This window comes from Urtica dioica, chromosome 7 (genome assembly GCF_054948205.1).
Source record: "Urtica dioica subsp. dioica isolate 48M chromosome 7, U.dioica_male_clone48M_v1_H2, whole genome shotgun sequence".
Taxonomy (NCBI): domain Eukaryota; kingdom Viridiplantae; phylum Streptophyta; class Magnoliopsida; order Rosales; family Urticaceae; genus Urtica; species Urtica dioica.
The window spans coordinates 41,073,889-41,095,883 of NC_142762.1; the positions used below are offsets into that span (position 1 = coordinate 41,073,889).

The 21,995-nt window shown below is 38.7% G+C and overlaps 3 protein-coding genes and 1 pseudogene across 4 annotated transcripts; 2 read left to right on the top strand and 2 right to left on the bottom strand.

Moving 5' to 3' along the window:
• Positions 1-1,101: 1,101 nt before the first annotated feature.
• Positions 1,102-1,833, top strand: LOC149391647 (secreted RxLR effector protein 161 pseudogene; annotated as a pseudogene).
• A 7,192-nt stretch (positions 1,834-9,025) lies between these two features.
• On the top strand, positions 9,026-12,313 carry LOC149391648 (uncharacterized). Its single transcript, XM_089620341.1, has 5 exons — positions 9,026-9,289; positions 9,532-10,924; positions 11,016-11,253; positions 11,566-11,645; positions 11,922-12,313. Exons 2-5 carry the CDS (start codon positions 9,590-9,592, stop codon positions 11,979-11,981), a joined length of 1,713 nt encoding a protein of 570 aa, XP_089476467.1. The 5' UTR covers positions 9,026-9,289; positions 9,532-9,589; the 3' UTR covers positions 11,982-12,313.
• A 339-nt stretch (positions 12,314-12,652) lies between these two features.
• On the bottom strand, positions 12,653-13,665 carry NDHM (subunit NDH-M of NAD(P)H:plastoquinone dehydrogenase complex). Its single transcript, XM_089620343.1, has 2 exons — positions 13,082-13,665; positions 12,653-13,016 (listed from the first exon to the last, which is right to left on the bottom strand). The coding sequence occupies exons 1-2, from the start codon at positions 13,529-13,531 to the stop codon at positions 12,843-12,845; spliced, it is 624 nt and encodes a 207-aa protein (XP_089476469.1). The 5' UTR covers positions 13,532-13,665; the 3' UTR covers positions 12,653-12,842.
• A 158-nt stretch (positions 13,666-13,823) lies between these two features.
• On the bottom strand, positions 13,824-21,995 carry LOC149391650 (Zinc finger C-x8-C-x5-C-x3-H type family protein). Of its 2 annotated transcripts, none has more exons than XM_089620340.1 (11): positions 18,804-21,995; positions 17,135-18,704; positions 16,597-16,792; positions 16,358-16,505; positions 16,157-16,256; positions 15,982-16,056; positions 15,699-15,789; positions 15,347-15,617; positions 15,174-15,216; positions 14,998-15,101; positions 13,824-14,646 (listed from the first exon to the last, which is right to left on the bottom strand). In XM_089620340.1, exons 1-11 carry the CDS (start codon positions 21,852-21,854, stop codon positions 14,227-14,229), a joined length of 6,069 nt encoding a protein of 2,022 aa, XP_089476466.1. In that variant the 5' UTR covers positions 21,855-21,995; the 3' UTR covers positions 13,824-14,226. The 2 variants fall into 2 exon arrangements, with proteins under 2 accessions (XP_089476466.1, XP_089476465.1); XM_089620339.1 differs by having other exon boundaries at positions 16,358-16,508.

Consider the following 21,995-nt stretch of genomic DNA (forward strand, 5'->3'; position numbering starts at 1 on the left):
ATATTACTGGCACTGAGGATGTGACCATGAGAGTCCCTGACTTGTCTGTTGATCATTGTACTGCCATGACACCTGAACTACCACTAGTCCAACCACACCGGCGATCAGTGAGACATGCCCGTGCCCCACTTCGTTTGAGCGATTACCATTGTTACATGGCAACTTCCAGTGATCACTCAGGGACTGCGATGTCATCTCCACACAGATTGGATGCGGTACTTGGTTATACTCATCTTTCTGATAATTTCAGGGCTTTTGCTTTAGCCATTTCTGTTCACTCGGAACCTCAATTTTATCATCATGCTGCTAAACACCTTCATTGGAGACAGGCAATGCAGGAAGAGATTGATGATATGCATCAAAACCACACTTGGTCCGTGGTTTCTCTACCGCCTGATAAAACAGCCATTGGGTGCCGTTGGCTCTACAAGAACAAGTTTGGCGCTGATGGGCAGTTGGTTCGCCATAAAGCACGCTTGGTGGCCAAGGGCTACAATCAACTTGAGGGAATTGATTATGTGGAGACTTTTTCTCCGGTGGCGAAGCTTGTTAGTGTGAAACTTTTGCTTGCCATTGCTGCTGCCCATAATTGGCATTTATCTCAGCTCGACATCAACAATGCCTTCCTTAACGGAGATTTGTTCGAGGAAGTTTACATGGAACTGCCATTGGGTTACCTTTCTCGTGAGGAACAGTCGAAGTTTGCTGGAAAACCGGTATGTAAACTTCACAAATCCATATATGGTCTAAAACAGGCCTCTCGGCAATGGAATATCAAATTCACCACTGCTGTTCGTAAGCTTGGATTTGCACAGTCTCAGGCTGATCACTCCCTTTTCACACGTGGTGCTGGGTCACAATTCATAGCCATACTTCTGTATGTCGATGATATTATTCTTGCTGGTCCGAGTTTGGATTTGATTCGGTCTGTGAGGCTTGATCTCAGCTCGTTATTCAAGCTTAAAGACCTTGGTGACTTAGTACTTCCTTGGATTGGAAATTGCTCGCTCTGCTGATGGTATTGTAGTCTCTCAACGCCAATACGCTCTACAGCTACTCGAGGACTTTGATTTCTTGGCGGCTAAACCAGTCGCCACTCCTATGGCTCCGCGCCTGACTCTTAACAATGAGGATGGTCAGTTACTTACCGATCCATCTCATTACAGGAAATTGGTGGGAAAGCTTCTCTATTTGACTATCACACGCTGTGACATCACGTTCTGCGTTCACACGCTTAGTCAATTCATTTCAGCACCTCGTGATACTCATCTGCGTGCTGCTCACCATTTACTGCGCTACATCAAAGGTCAACCAAGTTTGGGGTTACTCTATCCATCCTCTTCTCCTATGCAGCTCAAGTCTTTCTCCGACGCAGATTGGGCTACCTGTCCCGACTCACGGCGTTCAGTCACGGGGTTCTGTGTGTTCTTGGGCGATTCCCTCATTTCCTGGAAATCCAAGAAACAAACCACTGTCTCCAGGTCATCCGCCGAGTCTGAATATCGTGCCATTGCCGCTGCTACGACTGAGATCCTTTGGCTGCAACAGCTCCTCGTTGACTTTGGCATCACGCAAACGTCGAAGGCGGTTCTGTTCTGTGATAACCGCGCGGCTATTCACATTGCTTCTCACCCTGCGTTTCACGAATGCACGAAGCATATCGAGGTCGATTGCCATTTTGTGCGTCATCACCTACAGTTGGGAGCGTTGAAGCTTCTACCAGTTCGAACTCGCCAGCAGCTGGCTGACTTGTTAACCAAGCCACTTCCAGCACCTTTTCTGCGTTTTCTAATGGGCAAGATGTCCTTTTACAACATGTATCATCCACCTTGAGGGGGCGTATTAGAGATGAAACGTAGTCGTTTAGATTAGTTGTCACTCGATTATTTCATTCTTTATGTATATATACGTGTCACTATTCTATAGGCACGTTTAGTCAGGTAGTTAATCTGTGTATATATACCAGTACCTGTACATGATTCACTTGTATGAGAATTCCTCGATCTTGCTCTAATTGAGAAGATCAATTCTCGCCAAACACTCTCAAGCGACTGATCGTATTAGTCTCTGATAGATCTTGACTCCATTGATAGCCGGAAGAACATGAGAGCGCCAAACAGTGTTGTCCCTGTCTAATTTCACAGAAATTGTTGTGTTCATGAGTGTCGCATGAACTGAAAATACATTCTCAAACACATTGACATATTGTTGACTTGCGATGGCATCGAAGACGAAGCTTCAAACGCCATTGAAAGTGCTCTGATATCAAGATAAAGTTTGAGAAAGAAGAATGGAGAGAATCAGAGAGAAAATCTTCTCTGATTTGTTTTCTGTATTTCTCATTAATTAATTCCCAATCTCATATCATATTACATATATGGATCATTACACTGTGTACCAATCCTAACTAACTTCTCTAACATAATAGGCGGGAAATAACGCTTTAATATTGTTAGCCATATTGCTAATAATAGGTGGGAAAAATAATAGACAAATTGCATAATATTAAATAAATAATAAAAAAAACTAATAACATAATAGGTAGACATGAAAAGAAAATTAAAATAAATAAATAAAAATTAAAAAATCGGGTTTCACAAAGAAACCGATTAAAAAGAGGAAAAAGAGAACACGTTGAAGTTTGTTGGGCAATTTTCTTAATTAAAGTATTATTATTGCTCTCCCACCGAACGCTGGAATAACGTGAGCAACCGTTTCTCAGGATACAATGACATACGAGAAAAACAATCAGCTTGTTCAACTATGACAAACTTGAACGCATGTCAGAATACTACCAGCTACATGAGATAATTGAAAGAAAAGTCGGAGGGAGTTTTTTTTTTTTATTTGAGGAAGTCGGACAGAGTCTTTGTGTGTTTGTAATGGCATGGGGTGGTGGCACGTGTCAGCCCACTTTATCTTTGTAATAACATCTGAAACCCCGTGCCATATTCTAGTTATAATAATAATAAATAAATAAATGTGGGATTGGATCTTCTATATATCATCTAGCCATGCCAATAATTACTCTCCTGATGAACCCCAAGAGGAGTCCATCGGTACGAGCGTATCACTGTGTGCTGTTTTTACTTTCTTTGGTTCTCTTTAATTAAGTGTGTGTGAAGGAGAATTAAGTGAGCAGTCTTGGTTAGTCTGAGCTTTTGATGTTGTTCTGGCCTGTACCCTCGTCTTATCGTTTGTATCACAAATTCTAAATAAAAGATCTGTTCGTAACATCAATTAACCATTACTTACTATAAATTTTGATAAGATTATGCCAACAGTGTCAGATACAATAGTGACCATAATATGGAAGACCGTAGACGTATTAACATACATATAGCAAATTAATAGAAGATTTTATTAACATACTATTTTTACGAAATTATCCTCTGATCTTTAACTTCCCTCAATAACCTCTTGTCAGTCATTGTCCATTTCACTGTCACCAAGAACAAGAATCGTCGTTATCACCGATGCCATTCTGCTGTAAAAATCACAGACTCTAAGTTGATGACCACCTGTGAGTAGTCGTTCCATTGCTGACCGACATCTCAACATTCTGGTCGCTGTTTTGTTTGATTCAGTCTTGACAGCTCAAATGCGAATTTTTTTTTTTTTTTAAAGGAGACTGATTTGTAAATTTTGTAGGTAAAAAGAATCTGGCAAAAAGTGCCCAAAAAAAAAAATGTGAGCGGTGTACATGTGGGCTTTGTTCCTGGTCGTTGATGGAGTTCATATTCCTTTTTACCATAGTATGAATACTACTATTTCTAGGTCAAGTTGCCCAATTTAAAACCAATGACTTCTGTTTTTCTAGGTCATGTGGGCTCTGTTTTTTTTTTTTTTTTTTTTTTTTTTTTATGGATCGTTTGGCACAGCTTATTAATCTCTATTTTACTAAACCGTCTTTTTTGCGTTTGGTAAAATAATTTTTAGAAAAAACTTCAAAAGCAATTTTAGAAATTGTACATGAAATGGAAAAGTTAGGAATCCTATCTTTTGGAAAAAAGAAAACGTTTATGTATCTTGATATACAATTACTTTAATATCCTCATTTTTTTGTGAAATCTCGAAATTATCTTCTCAAAAAACACTTTATCTAATTTATATTAAAAATAAAAAATTTATCTAATTTATATTAATTTCTTTTTAATAAATAAAAAAAATATATTAAAAATAAAATAACTTTTTGTTGTCCATATATATCTAATTTATTATTACAATTCATATATATGCATATAAATAATCATATTAATAATTATTATTTAATTTTTAAAAACATGTCTATTTTAGTCTTTTTACTATAATATATTTATGGGCGTTCTAGAAATATGACCAAAAGCAAACCTCCATTTTTTGTTTTAGTCCGTGTTTGACAAATTTTAGGAATATAGCCAAACAGATTGATAAGCAATAAAAAAAAGTCTGATCTACCGTTATCTATTAACAAATTCGTCACTTTCTCTCTCTTACTTTTTTTCATACACTTCTTTTTCATAAAAACTTCAAAAAACCATATATATCTCATATGAACTCGAAATTGAGTGATTCCAAATCCTACGGATTTGTGACGTCGAGATATTCAAAAATAAATCCATTGTATTTGATGAAAAATCATGTTTAATACCATCGATGTAGAAAAATCACGTTAATGCTTTAGACATGGAAATAACTGAAAATTTTCGAAAATCATCTGAAAATTAATGGAAACATAAATATGATGCATTAGCCATGATTTTTCATCAAACAAAATGGTCTATTTGTGAAGATCTCGGCGCCACGTATCTGTAGGATTTTGAATCACTCAATTTCGAGTTCGTATGAGATAGATATGGATTTTTGAAGTTTTGATGCAAAAAAAATGTTTGAAAAAAAGTAGAAGAGAGAAAGTAACGAATTAAAAAACAAGAGAGAGAAAGTGATGAATCTAGAACAAAAAAAAACGTTATGTTTATTTAAGGACAAATACGAAATTTTTACCCATTACCTCTAGTGCCACTTAATATAATTGACTATTTTTCTAAAACACTTAATATAATTGACTATTTTTCTCAAACCTTGAGTTTAAGGTAACCTAGTTAGTTACAAAATTCTATATTTATTTTAACAAACGCAAAATTAATTTTTGTTACCAGCAATAACTGTTTTATAAATACTTTACCAAATACCTGTCTGTTTTAAAAGAAAAAGAGTTTTTGGAAAAAACTGAATCTAAAAACGTTTTTTTTTTAAATAAAGCTATGACAAACGGTGCCAGAGCATCTTTTCATTAATTTATTTCATCTCCATTCCGTTGTCGTTCTGATTCACAAAATCCATTTTTTTCATTTTGAACTAAACGTGCTACACGGATTTTTCATCAAGGTAGATTTAAAAGCATCCTTTATTTTTAAATATAAGCATTCATTATTTTTATATCTACACACAACACATGCAAACACCTAATAAACACACCGGGAATGCACACGTCACTGTCAATGCCAAAATTAGCATCGGCGGTGGTAGGAGTATGAAAGATGATGGATGCTTGATATATATAGTGCAGGCTCGGAATAACTAACAAAATTTGATTCTTCCAAAATCTTTTGATACAATAATTAATGGCATGCTGAACTCGTTAACTCACATAAGATACTGAATATAAGAAAATTAGAGAGAACCAATTTATTTGATGTTTTATTTCTCATTCATTAATCACAGTTTCCCTTTACATATAGACCTAAATGCCTATTTATGAGAAAGTGTTATAGCTATTCCTATTTTAATTCTAAAAAGCAATATAATAAACAAAATATATGAAACATTAAATGTCCTGAAACCAATGGTATCGTAAATGAACCTATTTATTTATGGTTGATGTAGTTAAATAGCCAATTTAAAGTTATGAATTTGCAAAATATACAAGATTTGTTTTAATTGAGTGAAATAGTTAAAATGTAGTATGTTGGTTTCAAAAAAAATTTGAACCCAAGATTAATTTTTTTGAAAGTGATAAATTGCTTATAATAATCATAAAAAAAAATTAATCTTGGTTGTCAAAAAAAATTTGAAAACGTAAATTTGACTACTTTGTTGAAAAGTTGAAACTTTGGTTATTATAAGTTTCAAATGGGTATTTTGTACGATTTTTCTTTTATTTATTTATATGTATATAAAATACTGAAGGTACACGCATATAACAAATATCTATTATATATAGAGGATATTGAAACAGAATAAATCTAACTAAGACGTATAATGAATATATATTCTTTAATGTCGTTTTTGGATAACCCTCAATATCTCATGTGGTTCTATGACGGACACTATGCTTTATATACTTACATTTTATATTTTCTTATACTTTCCAAAGTTCAATGCAGTGGGCATTAATTTAGCATATGCTGAGGTAAAGGTTTTCCTTTTTCTAAGAAACCAGGGGATGGATTGGAATTAGAATTGGGTGGCACTGATCCAAGAGTTTGGAGATACATCAAGGACAGCCAAAAGAATTAAGAATTAAGTGGCAGCAATTTATTCAAATGTATGTACGTAGTTCAGCAATAAACACGTAGGGGAATAATTGCAATCCATGCAATTTATGGTTTAAGAAAATTAAACTGAGGCTACGTACTGATTACACAAAGATTCATGCATACTATATATACTCTTAATTATACGGAAATGCAATTTATGGTTGGCACGTGGCAGATGGAAAGGACGTGACATTTTTTTTTTTGAAGGCTAACATAAAAGTGAAGCCTGTACAAATCAGCGTACCGGAATAGTGGAGAGTCCAACAACAATTTACGACTAGCATGTTAAAACCATAAAAACAAAAACAGGCAATATATATAGAGAGAGAGAGATGGATACGCTGAGTTTGGACAGCAAAAACAAGCTAAGATACTAAACAGAGAAATATATCTATATATATATATATATATATATATATATAAGTATGAAGATGAAGATGACGATGATAATGGGGTTATCGGTATCACCGGCTGCGGCTACAAGTACAGTCCATAGAAGGAATGCAGAGAGGAGGGTTGGTTCTGCGGCGTTTGGGGAGACAATTATTGCTGTCTAGGGCTGTATTGTTGAGGTCCAGGGTTTGGTGGCAATTGTAAGCCCATACCGGGCTGTATTTCACACTGCGACTTTCCAAGCTACTCCATGTTGCTTCCCCAATGTCTGCTCTTCCTGCAACGCCAACGGAACGTGTGTACACCGTCATTACATTGCTCAACCAATCTTGTCTGTCTAACAACCCATATGCTAGGCTATAATAATTATTGCTCTCTTTATGTAATCCCTGATGAACCCCATGAGGACTCCATGTCGGTGTTGTTTTACTTTCTTGTAATTAGTCTTTAATTAAGTGAAGAGTCTTGGTTTGTCACCCCAAACCCTAATATTTTCTTTTGTATTACAAACTCTTGATGAATTAAAAAAAAATTGTAATTTAGCAAAATAACCAACTTAAACGTTGAGAATTGCTAAATAGCCAAGGTTTGTTAAATATTAGGTAAATAGTCATTTTTATATATTTACAAACGTAAATATCAAATAAATAGTCACTGCCATATTAAGTCACATCATCATTTATGGCTAGTTACCTAATATTTATCAAGCATTGGCTATTTAGCAATATCAAACATTTAAATTGACTATTTTTCTAATTTTTTGTAAAAAAAAGATGTGTTCGCCTTCTTCTTATTATAATCTCTCTTACATTTTCTTATCTCATCGTAGCAATTGCGCATATTCATAAAATTACGTCCTTCATCGACGTCAATATCGAAGCAATAGTGGACATATTATAGAGGAACGTACGTAGTCGTATTAACATACGTGGTAAATTAATCTAAATTAACCAATAATGTTTATTAGCAAACAAACCAGATGAATATACACGTAGTGCTCTTCGGTAGAACCAAAAGGGAAGGAATAAAGAATGAGTAAAATCACTATCAAAGGCGTGATTATATTTCATATAAGCCTCGTGAAAATCTCCATGATTCCTCATCTAATAGAAATAAAATGTTATAGATTGCAAGAGATATAATTCCTAAGTAGAAGATACACACAAAGGCTTCGCTTGCATAATGTACGCCTTCTAAATAGTAGTATCTACATTGTTACCACAATAAAAATAAAAATAAAATCTACCAACTAAACGTAGTGACCTAATTCCGACGGAGAGCTTCTAAATTCGAAGCAAAAGTTCAATGCTTAATAGCATATAAAATACAAATACATATTGTATTTTCGTTCATAATCTAATTACAGATCAACGAGCGAACCCAACAAGAGAGAGAGGTTTAAAAATCAATTATCAACGAAACAGATATATGGCCGTTGCGTGAGCTGAACAACGGGGATCAATATCTATTTGGAATTGGATTTGTATGCTCATCGCCCTTTGGTATCATCACGAAGCCGCGGAGAAACTTTGAAAAAGGTCATCCTAAAATGACGTAGAAAATTTTTGTTGTGAAAAGCCTTATTTTCACGATTGGAATTAACTTATGTAGTGGAAAGTGTTATGTGTTATTTTCTTGCCGAGACAAAATGGGGCTCGTGCTCAAAAAATGACACCTTGGCCATCGGGTCGGGATGAGCCCTCGACCTCTATGGTCGTTGGACGGAGGAGTGAGGACTGAGAACCGAGAAAGTTAAAGAGTGAGAGAACAGAAAAAAAAAAAAAAAAAAAAAAAAATCGAATTAAGGTATGTTAATTAGTTCAGACTCAGAGGGGTATTTTGTAAAAAAAAATGTGATAAAGGTCTACTCTTTTCAAATGCAATAAACTAGTTTGAGGTCTATTGCGCTGAAACAAACTTCGTTTAGGGACGGAAATAGTGTACTAGGATTATTCGTAAAAAAAAAAAAAAAAAAAAAAAAAAAAGGCTTCTCTTTGCGTGCTTTGTTCTACCTTTCTAAATTTTAATAAAGGAATGTTTTTCTTTCATTTTGAACTGAAAGAATCCGGATTTTTGTCCTCTTTTTTGGTGTATCTCTTGGGTCTCTCTGATCAAATTCAAAACAAGTCATGTCATTTTTTTTTATTTAATTAATAATTTAAAATGATTAAATTCGAACTGAAAAGCCCTGTTTCTGTGTCTCTTTCTCCAAGCGTAAAAGACCTTCGCTTTCTTTTCGCTCTTTTCAATTTCTGTATGGAAAGGAAACCACATTATATATATATTATTCCTAAAACCCTTTTTTTTTAACTTCTAAACCCTAATAGTTACACGGACTCTCCATCGCGTATTTTCCGACGACAGCTTCCGATTTCCAGGTGCGAGTTCGACAATCTCATCTCTTTTTCGTTTTCAGATTTCAGTCATTTAGCAGCGAGTATTTGTCATCATCAACATTTAAATACAGTTTTTTTTTTCTTTTACAAAAAGATGTTCTTTATACACTGCTTTCAACTACGATTTCTTCAGAAATTCTAGACAGTTCTCTCAATTTTGTTTTGCTCCACTTTCAGAGGCTACTGTATGAATATTATTTTTTTTTTCTTCTCCCCTTTGTTAGGTTTTTGTGATTTTAATAAGCAGTAAGACTTCGAGTTGAGATAAACCAGTTTGATATAATGGTCAATCTTCACTCTGAGGTTGATTTGAGGTTAGAGAGGCGTTTGAAGAGGAGAAGCCTAATTAATCGGAGTTACAAGAAAGAACCACGTCAACAGTCTTCGAAGAAACGGCAATGCCTCAGTGTCGGTCTTAAAGATCCCGATTACAAAACGTTCTTGGAGAATTTGAAGGAATACGAGAACAGCTACGCACTTGTGCTGTACAATGGCAACGGCGAGGCTGAAGAGCTTAGGTATGAAACACTAAACAGCCACGACCGTAAATCCTCGGCCGCGAGGAGTGATAAGAAACGGGTTCCGGAAGGTTCCGGCGGGTCGGTTGCGAACTCGAGAAGACTGAGATCAGGTCTGGTGCGTAACTCCTCTGTTGACGAGGCTGAAGAGCTTAGGTATGAAACATTAAACAGCCACGACCGTAAATCCTCGGCCGCGAGGAGTGATAAGAAATGGGTTCCGGAAGATTCCGGCGGGTTGGTTGCGAACTCGAGAAGACTGAGATCGGGTCTGGTGCATAACTGCTCTGTTGGCGAGGCTGAAGAGCTTAGGTATGAAACATTAAACAGCTGGGATCGTAAATCCTCGGCCACGAGGAATGAGAAGAATCAGGTTCTGGAAGATTCCGGTGGGCCGCTTGCAAACTCGAGAAGACTGAGATCGAGCCCGGTGCGTAACTGCTCTGTTGGCAAGGTTGAAGAGCTTAGGTATGAAACATTAAACAGCCACGACCGTAAATTCTCGGCCATGAGGAGTGATAAGAAACGGGTTCCGGAAGATTCTGGCGGGTCGGTTGCGAACTCGAGAAAACTGAGATCGGGTTCGGTGCTTAACTGCTCTGTTGGCAAGGTTGAAGAGCTTAGGTATGAGACATTAAACAGCCGGGGTCGTAAATCCTCGGTCTCGAGGGATGAGAAGAAACGGGTTCCGGAAGATTCTGGCGGGTCGGTTGCGAAGTCGAGAAAACTGAGATCGGGTTCGGTGCTTAACTGCTCTGTTGGCCGTAAAGCTGATACCAACCAGTCTGGATTTGTTGAGCGTGAATATGATCGGAAAATCATCGAGCATTATGTAAATTACGAGGATGAAGAGTACGGAAAATTTCTGCATGGTAAAAGAAGCGGGAAATCTGTGCCCGCTGGTCGGCGTAGCTCGTACGATGATTCTTTTTCTGAGAGCGGTGACGATTCCGGGAGCGAATCCAGTGAGACCGGCGAAGACTACCGTGAATTTCTGGAATTGTACAAAATGGAAGATGAAGATATGATGAGCAAGCAAGAAGGTAGCGATTCGGATTCAGATCTTGTCGTGATCGACGTGTCTTCAAGAGCAGCTGATGTAAGTATATTTTATAATATTAGCTTTTTTCTTCTCAATTTCTTCTATATGCTTACCGAGATTGTTGTGTTTGCTGTGATTTGCTCATCAGTTCATTGACCTGGATTTGGAAGATAATCCTAGAGAAGATCTCAATCCTCGTTGCTCCGAATTCAAGAAGGAGCTACTCGCGGTTCTTAAGAAGCCTTACGACTCGAAACAACATCAAGAACTTCGGGATTTAGTTCGGGTCAGAAATCCAGTGAGCGAAAGCAAAGACCTGCGTGGAGGGACAAAAATTTATCCATCTGCGTATAAGCTTGCAGATTCATATCTTGCAATCTATCCGGGTTAGTTTGCTTGGATTGTAATTCGTTTATTCTTTTGCTTCAGCTAGAGTCTATTTTGGTGTATTCATTTCTGCTTTGTCACATAAATTTGGTGAATCTAGCAGTGACCTTGATCAATTTTCAATTCAGCTAAAAAAAAGAGCTACCGACCTTTATGACAGGATTATCGGAGAAAAACATTTGAGCTATAAACATCAGAGGCACAAGTCTTTCTTTCTAAAAGGCTATTGCTTTTTCATGATTCTTTAACCCTTTTCCTCAGTTTCAAAAAAAAAAAAAAAAACCCTTTTCCTGCTTTTTTTCTTGTTGCAGATTTTGCAGAGGTGTTTAATCGTGCTAAAGACGACAAACGATCTTTGAAGCTGCTACGTGGATTCTTTTTCTATATAACGGTGAGCTTTTCATGTCTCTCATATGGGTTAGGGGAAAAAAATTCCTGAAAATAACACTTCATATGATTGGATTTTTTATTTTCAGGATTTTCGCCCACAATGGTTAATTATTTTTATTCTTTTCTGTGGCATCAATCCAATAGAGTTACATACACAAGCAATGTGTCTAGTCGACGATAAAGTTAGATGTACATAACAATATGCAGATTGCTTATTTCTGACCCCATTAGTGAAGTCATGTTCTGATGGGTATTACTGGTGGTGTGAACTTTACAGAAAATAGGTAATAGAGACATATTTCAGCCATGGAAATACCCGGAACTTTTCAAGGGGTGAGTAAAGATTTCCCACATCTGCGGTGGGGAAGGTCTTTCCTGGTCCCTCGTAAGCTTGCAAAAATAGCTATTCCATTTAGCAGAGGCTCAACATAGGTTGCCGAAAAAAAGTGATCCCACGTCTGCATATAAACAAGCAAGTCTGATGTGGCGAAACCTACGGGATTGGCTATTTTGCTATAGCTTACGCTGGACCAGGAAAGGCCTTTTTTCCAGGTTCATTCGTTACACTAGGAAGAGTACTAACAAAACGGGTGTATTAACAGCTATTTGGAACAATGAACTTCAGATTTGATAGCCTTAATGATACCGAATTGCATTATGTTTATTTTCCTCCTGTATTGATCTTCAACATCACTCGACCCTGTTTTGTGCCTTGTGTAAATAGATGTTTCCATTTCACTGCCGTTTCTACATATGTTCTTACATTTGAAGATGCTGATTCCCCGAATACCTCGATTTTTCAAATCTTCTAAAAATCTCTTTATGTTAAATTTTGAGATGATTTTTCCCTTATTTTAAATGATACCGTAAACAGAAAAGAACAAAATAAATTATACTGGAAACAGCACGGAAAAGCAACGTGTATGGAAAGAGTTACTTGATGTATTAAAGTTTCAAAGCAAGGTATTATGGGTAATTTCAACAATCAGCATTGGGTATGATATGAGATATGAATGTTTTATTTGACATATCGAACCATAAGGTAGTGTGCACTGTATTACAACTTCCTGTACAAAATGCAGAACTTAAAGACGCAAAGACAACGATCTCCTATTCTTTTTTTTTTCTTTTCTTTTGAAAGAGAGATCAGTGACAACCTGTTTGAACTTTGAAGTTGATTATTCATGAACATAATATCTCATGATTGGTCTATTTCATTGTTGTTGAACATAACCCGAGGCTTTCCCATGCTGAAGTTGAGGACTCGAGCGTCCATGTTATACTTAATCTCGCCCTCAAACAGCATTTTCCTGATGTAATGCTCTATATCCGAGCCTATCAGCCTCAGCGTGTACTCTGTCAAATCGGCACCCTGAATTTCCAAAACTATTAGCCAAAGTTTGATATTGAGAATCAAGTATTTCCTTGAATTGTTACCTCGTAGTGATCGACGAGCTCTTGGAAGTAAGAGTAGACCTTGGTGACACTATCGGGGTTCCAAACAAACTCGTTGGTGGGGTCGAGGATGAGAGTGAGTTTGTCCATCTGGGACTGGTCGAACTCCCACGTGACGGGGTCCACGTAGGCAGCGAAGATTCTGACGTGGCGGGTCACGCTGCTCAGCCACTGCCCTCCGTCTTCTCTGCTTAACCCTTTGCTCTTCACGTTCTCTTGAACCTCCACCGGCCGAGGGACCGTCCTTCCCTTTTGCTTCACCTTCTCTTCTTCTTGCTCTTGCCTTTCTTCTTCTTGATCTTGTTTCTGAGCCGAGACGAAGAAAACCCTTTTCTTTACGAACTTCGCTCTGAAGTTTCCCATGCAGCTCCGCATGGAAAGCTTGGTTGGTGTTATGTACGAGGCCGTTGCTGCCATGGTTGAAAACTCCATGCAATAGTTTGGCAATGGATTTTTAGGGTGTTATTAGGTTCCTGAACTTTAGGGGAACTGATCTTAGGTAAAAGTATGAGGTCCGTTTATTTCTTTTTTGTTTGCTTGTTTGGATAAGATTTGGTTGTTTTATTATAAAGAGTGATTGTGTGTGGTGGTGAGTCGGTTAAAGACTATCCAACGTTACATTTTGATAACCTTTTGTGCGTCGTTGGTTCATGTCAAAGAATTCATCTTTAATTGTCATCCCCAAACGAATTGAAATCTGGCAAATCTGAAGCCATTAAGAAAATGGGGGAAACAAAAATTAATTATATTCAAATCTTACCCCTTAATTATCCGAGTACAATCATATTGAAACGCCCTAATAAAGCTGGGAACGTCATAACTGTAACAAAGAAGATATACAAAAGGAGAAAAACAAAAGGGATAATACACAATCTCTCTCTCAGTCTCTCTAAGCTATAACTCCTATTGCCAAAAACCTTTTTCAGACCATGTACAATTGATAGAAGAACCATAACTTTGTGAAAGCGAACCTTTGTGTCTGTCATTATCGCGGTGCCGCCCATACCTGCACTCAGTATGGGAAACAGCGGGTAATTCTAGCCGGTAATCTAAATTGTGTAGACATTGATAGACTCTTTTCCGGTATGCAATTCCTCAAAGAGTACAGCGCTCGAGACGGCCACAACCTAGGCAACTACAGTGTTTGACTTTGCAGCCATTAAGCGAATTGGTTTGATGAGCTCGGCGAGATCATCGAGATCGTCCAAGTCTGATGGAGTATCACTGTCGCAAAACAACGTTTTTGTAGTCCGTGGATCACTATTTTCTCCAGTGTCATCGTCGCTGACACCCATGGCAATATAATCGGCAGATGTTCCTTCTTCAAGAAAGACGTCTTTGTTTTCTTGCACAAAGCACTTGTCGGACACCACATTCGGGTCTGGAGAGCCAAAGTAACGCCCGGTGAAGTTTCTTGGTTCTCTCGAGCGTCTCTTTTTCTTTGCGTGGACTCTGTTCCTCGGGTGATGGAGCTTGCATTTTGACCTTCTGGGGCAGGTCCCTGTTGCTTCAAAAGATGGGCACACATAGCTGTGCTTCTTCCGACACTGAGATCAACACAGAGACTCTGATTTTACTTGCTAAAACATTAGCACTGATAACCCAGCACAGAGAGGGAAAGAGCTGATGATTATGAAGCCGTGGCAACAGAAATTCAGTCTATAAAATGGCTGGCTGGCCGAAAATTGTAATTTAAACCAGCGACCTTTCAAGAGCTGCTGCGGGACCCAACGGCCTCAGTATTATGCAAAAAGTTTCAGGTTTGCAACAAAGATTACAGCGGTGATGAGAGAGTGCGAGGAATAGATATATAGTGCTTGATAGAATTTTTATGAGTAGATAGATTTTTTTGTTTTTGTTTTTATCGAGTAGATCAGAATTAGGAAACAAATAATTACCTCATCGCCATCCGCACAATATCCCCTAAGAAATCCGTCACAAGTAGATGCTTTTGGATTCACATTTACATGTCTGTATGGACAGCTTTGATTGGTACACAAACCTGCAGGAAAATATATCAGAACCCACATCTGCTAATACCTGAAAAATGGAGTGTAAAAAAAAGCGTATAAACCTTGCAAATAGTAAGAACAATCTGGCATTCTCTCTGGAATAACCTGCAAATACAAGTATCCATGTAAAAAATAGGCAAAAGAGAAGAGCATAGAGAGACCAAATGCATCTGAATTTGGGGCAAAGAGCAGGACTGTGTCAAATATCTTTAGTGTGAATATGGGAAAGGTAAACCTTGTGGGTCAGTTTGCAGTTAGCATTTGAACATAAGCCCTTCAAAAACTTCGTACAAACTGCAATCTTGGACGGGTCGTGAAGGTAAGGGCATTTTCCACTATCCTTGTTGCACCTTCCAAATCTTGTAAAAAATTGACAATATTTCCTCTTTTTTGCCAGCCGAAGTCTGGCAGCATGCAAACTCCAGCGAACTTTCTCGTTTGCCAATATGCGGGTCCGTTTCTTTGGATCTCTAACAAGCTGATTCCCATTCCCAATCCTCACATATCTGCGATTTTTCAAATACATAAGTTCAAAACAATTATAAGCAAATGAGGAAAACCCAAGAAACAAGAAGAAAACAACATACTCATTATTGCCAATCACTAATCTCCTTGGAATGTAAAGTCTTTTTGCATCCTTATCGAGGCTTGAAGAAGGTGCACCAGGTAATTCATCATCTATATGGATCGTGAGAAGCACTTTTACAACCAATTCAACATATGTAAAAAAGAAGTGTAAAGCAGAAGATAAGGGAAAATCTGATGATTCAGCATTCCACATTTAAGAGGCCCACTTGATCAGCGCAGGTAAAAGAAGAAATTTATAGGATGAAGATTAAATATGCTGCATCAGAAATCTAAACTGACCACTTGATATTCTCTGAAGTGTCCGCCTTGAAGGATCCATTTTATAACGAAATAATCCAACACGAAATATCCTTTCCCCTGCAACGTTAATTTGTTAAAACTGTTAAGGGTAAGTTATAACAAGGTGAAATAATTGGCTGAGCTAAATGAGAATAAATAACAGTATCAAATAACTTACGCAAAGAATGATTTTTATTCTTAGACCCGGAACTAGGGTACGAAGCTCCTTTCTGCTCTCTCTTCTTCCTCTCTACAGCAGCGACAGCAAGTGTTGCTTCCTAAATCATAAATTATAAAATTTATAAGGTACAATAAAAAAAAAAATGCCTCAAAATGAGTCAAAAGACAAATACACATATTTAGCACAGTGAGCACAAACCTCATTAGCTTTTTTTGAGTGACTTTCAATAGATTTTGACCACTTTAAACTTGACCCACCAACACTTAAAACTTTTGATTTCCGTAGTGAAAATCCATTTATCGACCTGGTATAAACTGTATCCCGCTGTCTTGATACCAGCAATTTCCTACTAAAAAACCGTTGTCACTATCTCTTACCACAATTAGGTAACTGTGATGAAATAATCAACAATAAAAATTAAAAGCAGGGTACAATACCTGATTGCCATGGAACTACTGCTTTTAGCAAACAAACTCCAGTTGTGCATAAAACTTCTGGAATATGCCGTTCGTTTCCAAGGAAATAGTTGAGGAAAAACCTTTTGGTGAGTTAGTGGACCACTGTTATTCTTTTTTGAGAGTGCGCTTGTCCACACTAATGAGTTCCTTGAACGTTTAAATGTCTTTGCAACGACTGCGCATAGGACAATTCATTGTTTTAAAAAATGTCAAAAGTATAATGACCGGTATTTTACCATATTTCTACATTACCACTAGCCCTATACAGAAAGGAAAAAAAAAGTTTAAATTCATCAACCAGAACCTCGAGAGAGCATTCATGATCATGGATAATATTACTGCAATATAGTAGTTTAAATTTAACGACAGTAGTAACAACCAGAAATGCAAAAACAAAAATGAGAAAGCATAAGATTTATTTCCCCCTCATTATGATTAATAAAAAAATTGCACGTGCATTAACAGGCACTCTTTAACAAATAAAAATATACACAATATCAAGTTTATATTCACATACCCTTGAGTGAGCGCCTCCGACTCAATTTCAAGCTTGAAGCAGCATTGAGAGGCATTTGACCACCTGACTTATCAGACATAAAAACTGGTTCTCTTCTGTGGCTTTCTAGTGAAGTTCTTATCAGCTGGTTTTTCCTCTTGTAGTAACCATCAGATGATGGGGCCTGACTCTTGTCAGCTTTGACAACGGGAAGATCAACAGAGTTTGAAGTTGCAACCAACTGATTTGATTTGCGTTTCACATAGACTATCTTCTTCGTGTTTAAAGATGTCAAATTTCCCTCGTTTAGCACAGCCGAGTTGTTAGATTTGTTGACTTGGCTTTGGTTTTCCAAAATTTCAATGGTAGATAAATCCTCGACCAATTTAGCTGGGTCATTATTTTCTAGCAGAAGTATAGTCTCTGAATTTAAATCACCGTGACCGCTAGAAAGAGGCCCTGCTGATGCGGAAGGCATAAAATCCCCTGATCTCAAAACAGTGCCACTGGATAATTTTTTCCCACTTTGTACCAGCAATGTAGGCTCATCAGAAGATTCCTTTCTTTCTCTAGACATGAGACCATGTGAGTTACCAATAACTCGATTTTCCGCTTCAACATTCTTCTTTGATACATCTGAACCAACAGAGTTCAACTGATACACTGGTCTAAAGCCAGAACCCTGAGAGAGAGCAGAAGACAGGGAAGGGTTTCGAACAAGGCTATTACCTTTCCGAACATATGAAGTGCTCTGGAACTTACCATCCCTTTTTGGTAATTGCTTTTGCAAAGGAACATTTCGTGTGCAAGGATCGGTTCCAGGAAGAGGTGAAGTGGAGGAAGCTCTGTGCCACGTTCGTGCACCGGCATTGGCATTGGTTGGAAATGCTCTCTTTTTCATGGTCCCAGGTTGAGAAGTAGAAGGGCCAGGAAATGCCTTCGCAATCGTATGACCATGCTGGTTCTTTTGCCTGATATATGCAACACTCTTTACATTCAGACCTTCAAATGGACTCTGAGAATCTAGCAAAGTCAATGATGTGTTCCTCTCAACTTTCTGGCCACCACTTAAACAATCTGACATTGATTGCCTTTTGGAAGACTGGGGAAATGAGTTTTTAGCAGAAATATTAGAACCACTATCATTTGCAGGTTTCTTCTCCAATTTTTTGTCGTCCAAAAAGGTTCCACTTGATATTTTGCTGACCGATGTGGTAACCGACACATCTACATCATAAATGTTGAACAAAGTTTGTGGAGAACCTGTAGTTAGCAAATCGGGTACACAATCCATCGCCTCATCAACAGAAGTGGCTTCACTGCAATCAGTGGGTGTTGAGAGATAATTTGAGGGATTATGAAAATCACCCTTGTGAAGAAGATTATCAGATTCCTTTACACAACGCGGAGAAGTTCCTACTGTATCTGGATATTTGACACTTAAGGGAACCGGATGAGGCAGAGTCTCGTCACAAGCTGCATCTTGCTCTCTTAAAACAACGACACCCACTGCTTCTTCTTCTTCTTCTTCTTCTTCTTCTTCTTCCCTTCTAACTTGCATATCTATAGCCTTGACAACACCATCTTTGTCCTGTTTATCATCGGAAAAATTCCCAACACAATTAGAAGTAGAAGATACTTCAGCAAGTTTGTTGTCATGAAAACCTATGATCCCAGGAATAGAACTCACCAAGTTCGCTGCAGCACATGAGGTGTGTGCTGTAAATGCAGATATATTCATCTCGTGCTGTACCAAGATGTCATTTGAAGGTGATTCCATACAACATAAAGACCGATCTACTGAATTTTCTTCTGCTTGAGGTGTATTGCCAAAGGTGGAGACTCTTCTCCTCTTGCTGCACTGGAGAGAAGAGTCACGGAATGCACTATCAACATTGTCCCTAGAGACTGTGTTAGCCTCGGAAATACCATTTGGTGAAGATAGAGGGGGGACGTCGCTGCCCGGTTGTAATCCATCATCCGTGTTTCCCGAGGTAGAAGCAGCAAGTTCACAACTTGGATTCTGAGAAGACAAGTTCAACAATGGATCCATAGAAGTTGCAGACTTGAAGACATTAGTTTCATCTAAATTACTGCTACTTTCCCTAGAAAAATCCAATTGACTCCTAACTTTTCTCTTCTGCCTAGCTCTTTTATTCCTTTTACTAGTAGAAGCACCCTCTTTGTTCTTTCCAACTGAAACACTAGTATCTGCAGAGGTTTCTATGGCATCAACTTTGGATAAACTAATTGCAGCATCTGTAGACAGTTGCTTGATGAAACAATCAGCTGCGGAAGTGCTGGATATAATATTTTCGTCTCCGTGTGAGCTGTGAAAATTCATGGCAACTTCTGTTGGACTAAAAAAATCACCTTTTTGACTGCTTCTTGATATACCCTTCAGGATTTCTTCACCAGCAACACATGCCTCTTTTGAAGATGTTGTATCATTCATAGTAATCGAGGGGGTACCCGCGGAAGTGGCAGAACAAGATACACCAACACCGTTGTCATACATTTTGGTGTTCCCCGAATTTGAAAAAGCACGGTCCGTGCTATATCCTGCCGAAGCATCTCCAATCTGGTGAGGCTGTATATGGTTGACCACATGTTCAGCATTAACAGCACAACTTAAGACATATGGGTTGGCTAAATCCCTGTTCCTTTCTGAAATTGTATGCAAACCTTGGGATGAATTTGGTGCACACTCAGGGCCTTTGTCAAGTATGACTTCTTCTTGCACAGAGGATTCCACAACTGTACTCGATTTGTTCCCACTATTATCAGTAGTTCTGTATGTGTTTGACTTAAGATCGGTGATATGTTCCTCTGATTTACTACCCAATTGGGTTCCTTCTATCATTTTTACTGTACCCGGCATGTTCACTTCACTTGCAACAGCCATGGGTGTTATGGAGTCTTTTGGCTGAAAAACACAGGCATCAGAGGGCAAAGGTCCGTCAAGCTTCTTTTTTTGAAAATTCAACACCACACGTGGACGAGGGCGTACCACTTTTTTAACTATTTTCTTCACTACTTTTTTCTTCTTCGCCACCTTGAGTGACGTTTTGACAGAACCAACTTTGTCTTTCTGTTGCTCAGCACCCACGGGGGACTTCTGCGCTTCCTTGTTTTCAAGCAGCTGACCGGTCACATTCAACGTAACTGGAAAATTACTATCACCAAGATCTTCAACAGATATAACCTTTTCTTCAGTCTGTACGATTTCCTTACCAGAATTTACAGCCTCAGCAGAACCACCTAAATCGGTATTGCCCCCAATAGGTTTAGCCAGATCCACATTCAAACAATCCCTGTCAGAATCATATTCCTTACTAATATCTTTGGTGTTCGAGGGAGTGAAATCGGTATCGGGATCATTTGAGGCACGTGGTGGTGTCACGACAGCCTTGGCCACAAGCAAATTGGACTTGAAAGAGACATCAAGGTGCACAGGACTTCCCTCTAGCTGTTCTTCATCAATCTCACGGCCTATATACGCATTTTGATCTCTATGCCTAAACGAACTTGAGGCTAAACTATCATCATTATTGTGATACCCAAACTTCTCATTCCCTGTGTTCCTCTGATATGGCTTTTGAATCCGAAGCAAAGCACTCTTCTTTTGATATTGCCTCCTCAGAGTTGGGTTATTTTGATATTGCTTCCTCGGAGTTTGGTTATTTTGATACAAATTTCCCCTATTTCCATGGCCATACATTCCCGACTCTGAACCAGGATATTCGCGTTGCACGGAAACAAAATGAACCCCATCACCATTGACAATCTCGGAAGCTCCCCTCTTATACGGGGAACTAGGTGCTTCTCTGAGGACCTTCCTATCATAAATCCGTCTCTGATTTCCATACACCACATCTCTCCTTCCAGTCCTGACAAATTCCTCCTCATGCCTACCATCGTAAATCTCCGATCTGGATTCTGAATTCTTCGATGGTAAACTCTGCCTAGGCACAAATTCAACTTCACGAACAGACATACCTGAACTCGAAACCGAATCGCTGCGGCGATAGTAACCCTTATGCCTCTCATCTCCATGCTTCATCGGTTCAAACAAATCTCCATACTCCACTCTAAATCTAGACGAACCACTCTCAGTCTCGAGCCTCAACCTGTTGGTAGTCCTGTACGGCGACGCGGAGTTATTGTGGCCAGGCTGAAACTTCTGCGGAACACCCGAATCAAAGTCCACACGAAACTTCTGCGAAACTTCTGGAGGATTGTCCGTCAAAACCCTAGGCTGCTCCCAAAACTCCGAACGAGTCTCCTGATCAAATTCTTGCGAGCGACCCCGAAGGACAACGCGGCGGCGATCCTCTCGCTCGTCGAAGCCCAGTCGCTGCTGCGCTGGAGAGAAATTTCGGCGGATGATCGACGAGGATGGCCTGGACGAGCGGTTGCCTTCCTCGTAAGGGCGTTCATGGCTAGGGTTCGCATAGGAATATTGGGGCTTCTCGGCAGCATTGTATCCTTGGCGCGTCGGCGTCTTGAACGGCGGCGGCGGCGGAGGAGGAGGAGGAGGAGGAGGGGGGAGGTGGCGGGAATTCTGGTGGTGAAATTGTTGTTGATTTTGTTGTTGATGATGATGATGATGATGATTTCTAAGGGTTTCAGAATGACGAGGAGGGTTTGGGAAATTGGGATGGTTATCGGGGTGATTGGTGACAGTGACGTACCTGGAACGGTTATGGGAATGGTGGTTTAGCATTTGAGGAAGATCCATGGCGATCGAAGCAGAGAGCTTCTCCGGTGGTGAATGCTCGTCTCTTAGGGTTTCTAAGTTTCGTTTGTGGTGTTTTTTTTTTGGGTTCGCTTATATAATTCCTATCAGTCAATCTGATTCAATCATAATTGCCTCTTTTTT

What these genes read in the sequence shown, in the direction of transcription:
- LOC149391650 (XM_089620339.1), bottom strand. Translation starts at nt 21,854, where the DNA reads ATGGATCTTCCTCAAATGCTAAACCACCATTCCCATAACCGTTCCAGG. An exon ending in TCGGAGGCGCTCACTCAAGG is followed by an intron (nt 16,793 to 17,134) that starts GTATGTGAATAT and finishes TCCTATGCGCAG; the next exon opens with TCGTTGCAAAGACATTTAAA. An exon ending in TTAGTGATTGGCAATAATGA is followed by an intron (nt 15,618 to 15,698) that starts GTATGTTGTTTT and finishes GAAAAATCGCAG; the next exon opens with ATATGTGAGGATTGGGAATG.
- NDHM (XM_089620343.1), bottom strand. Translation starts at nt 13,531, where the DNA reads ATGGAGTTTTCAACCATGGCAGCAACGGCCTCGTACATAACACCAACC. An exon ending in AGCTCGTCGATCACTACGAG is followed by an intron (nt 13,017 to 13,081) that starts GTAACAATTCAA and finishes TTGGAAATTCAG; the next exon opens with GGTGCCGATTTGACAGAGTA.
- LOC149391648 (XM_089620341.1), top strand. Translation starts at nt 9,590, where the DNA reads ATGGTCAATCTTCACTCTGAGGTTGATTTGAGGTTAGAGAGGCGTTTG. An exon ending in TGTCTTCAAGAGCAGCTGAT is followed by an intron (nt 10,925 to 11,015) that starts GTAAGTATATTT and finishes TTTGCTCATCAG; the next exon opens with TTCATTGACCTGGATTTGGA. An exon ending in GATTCTTTTTCTATATAACG is followed by an intron (nt 11,646 to 11,921) that starts GTGAGCTTTTCA and finishes TGAACTTTACAG; the next exon opens with AAAATAGGTAATAGAGACAT.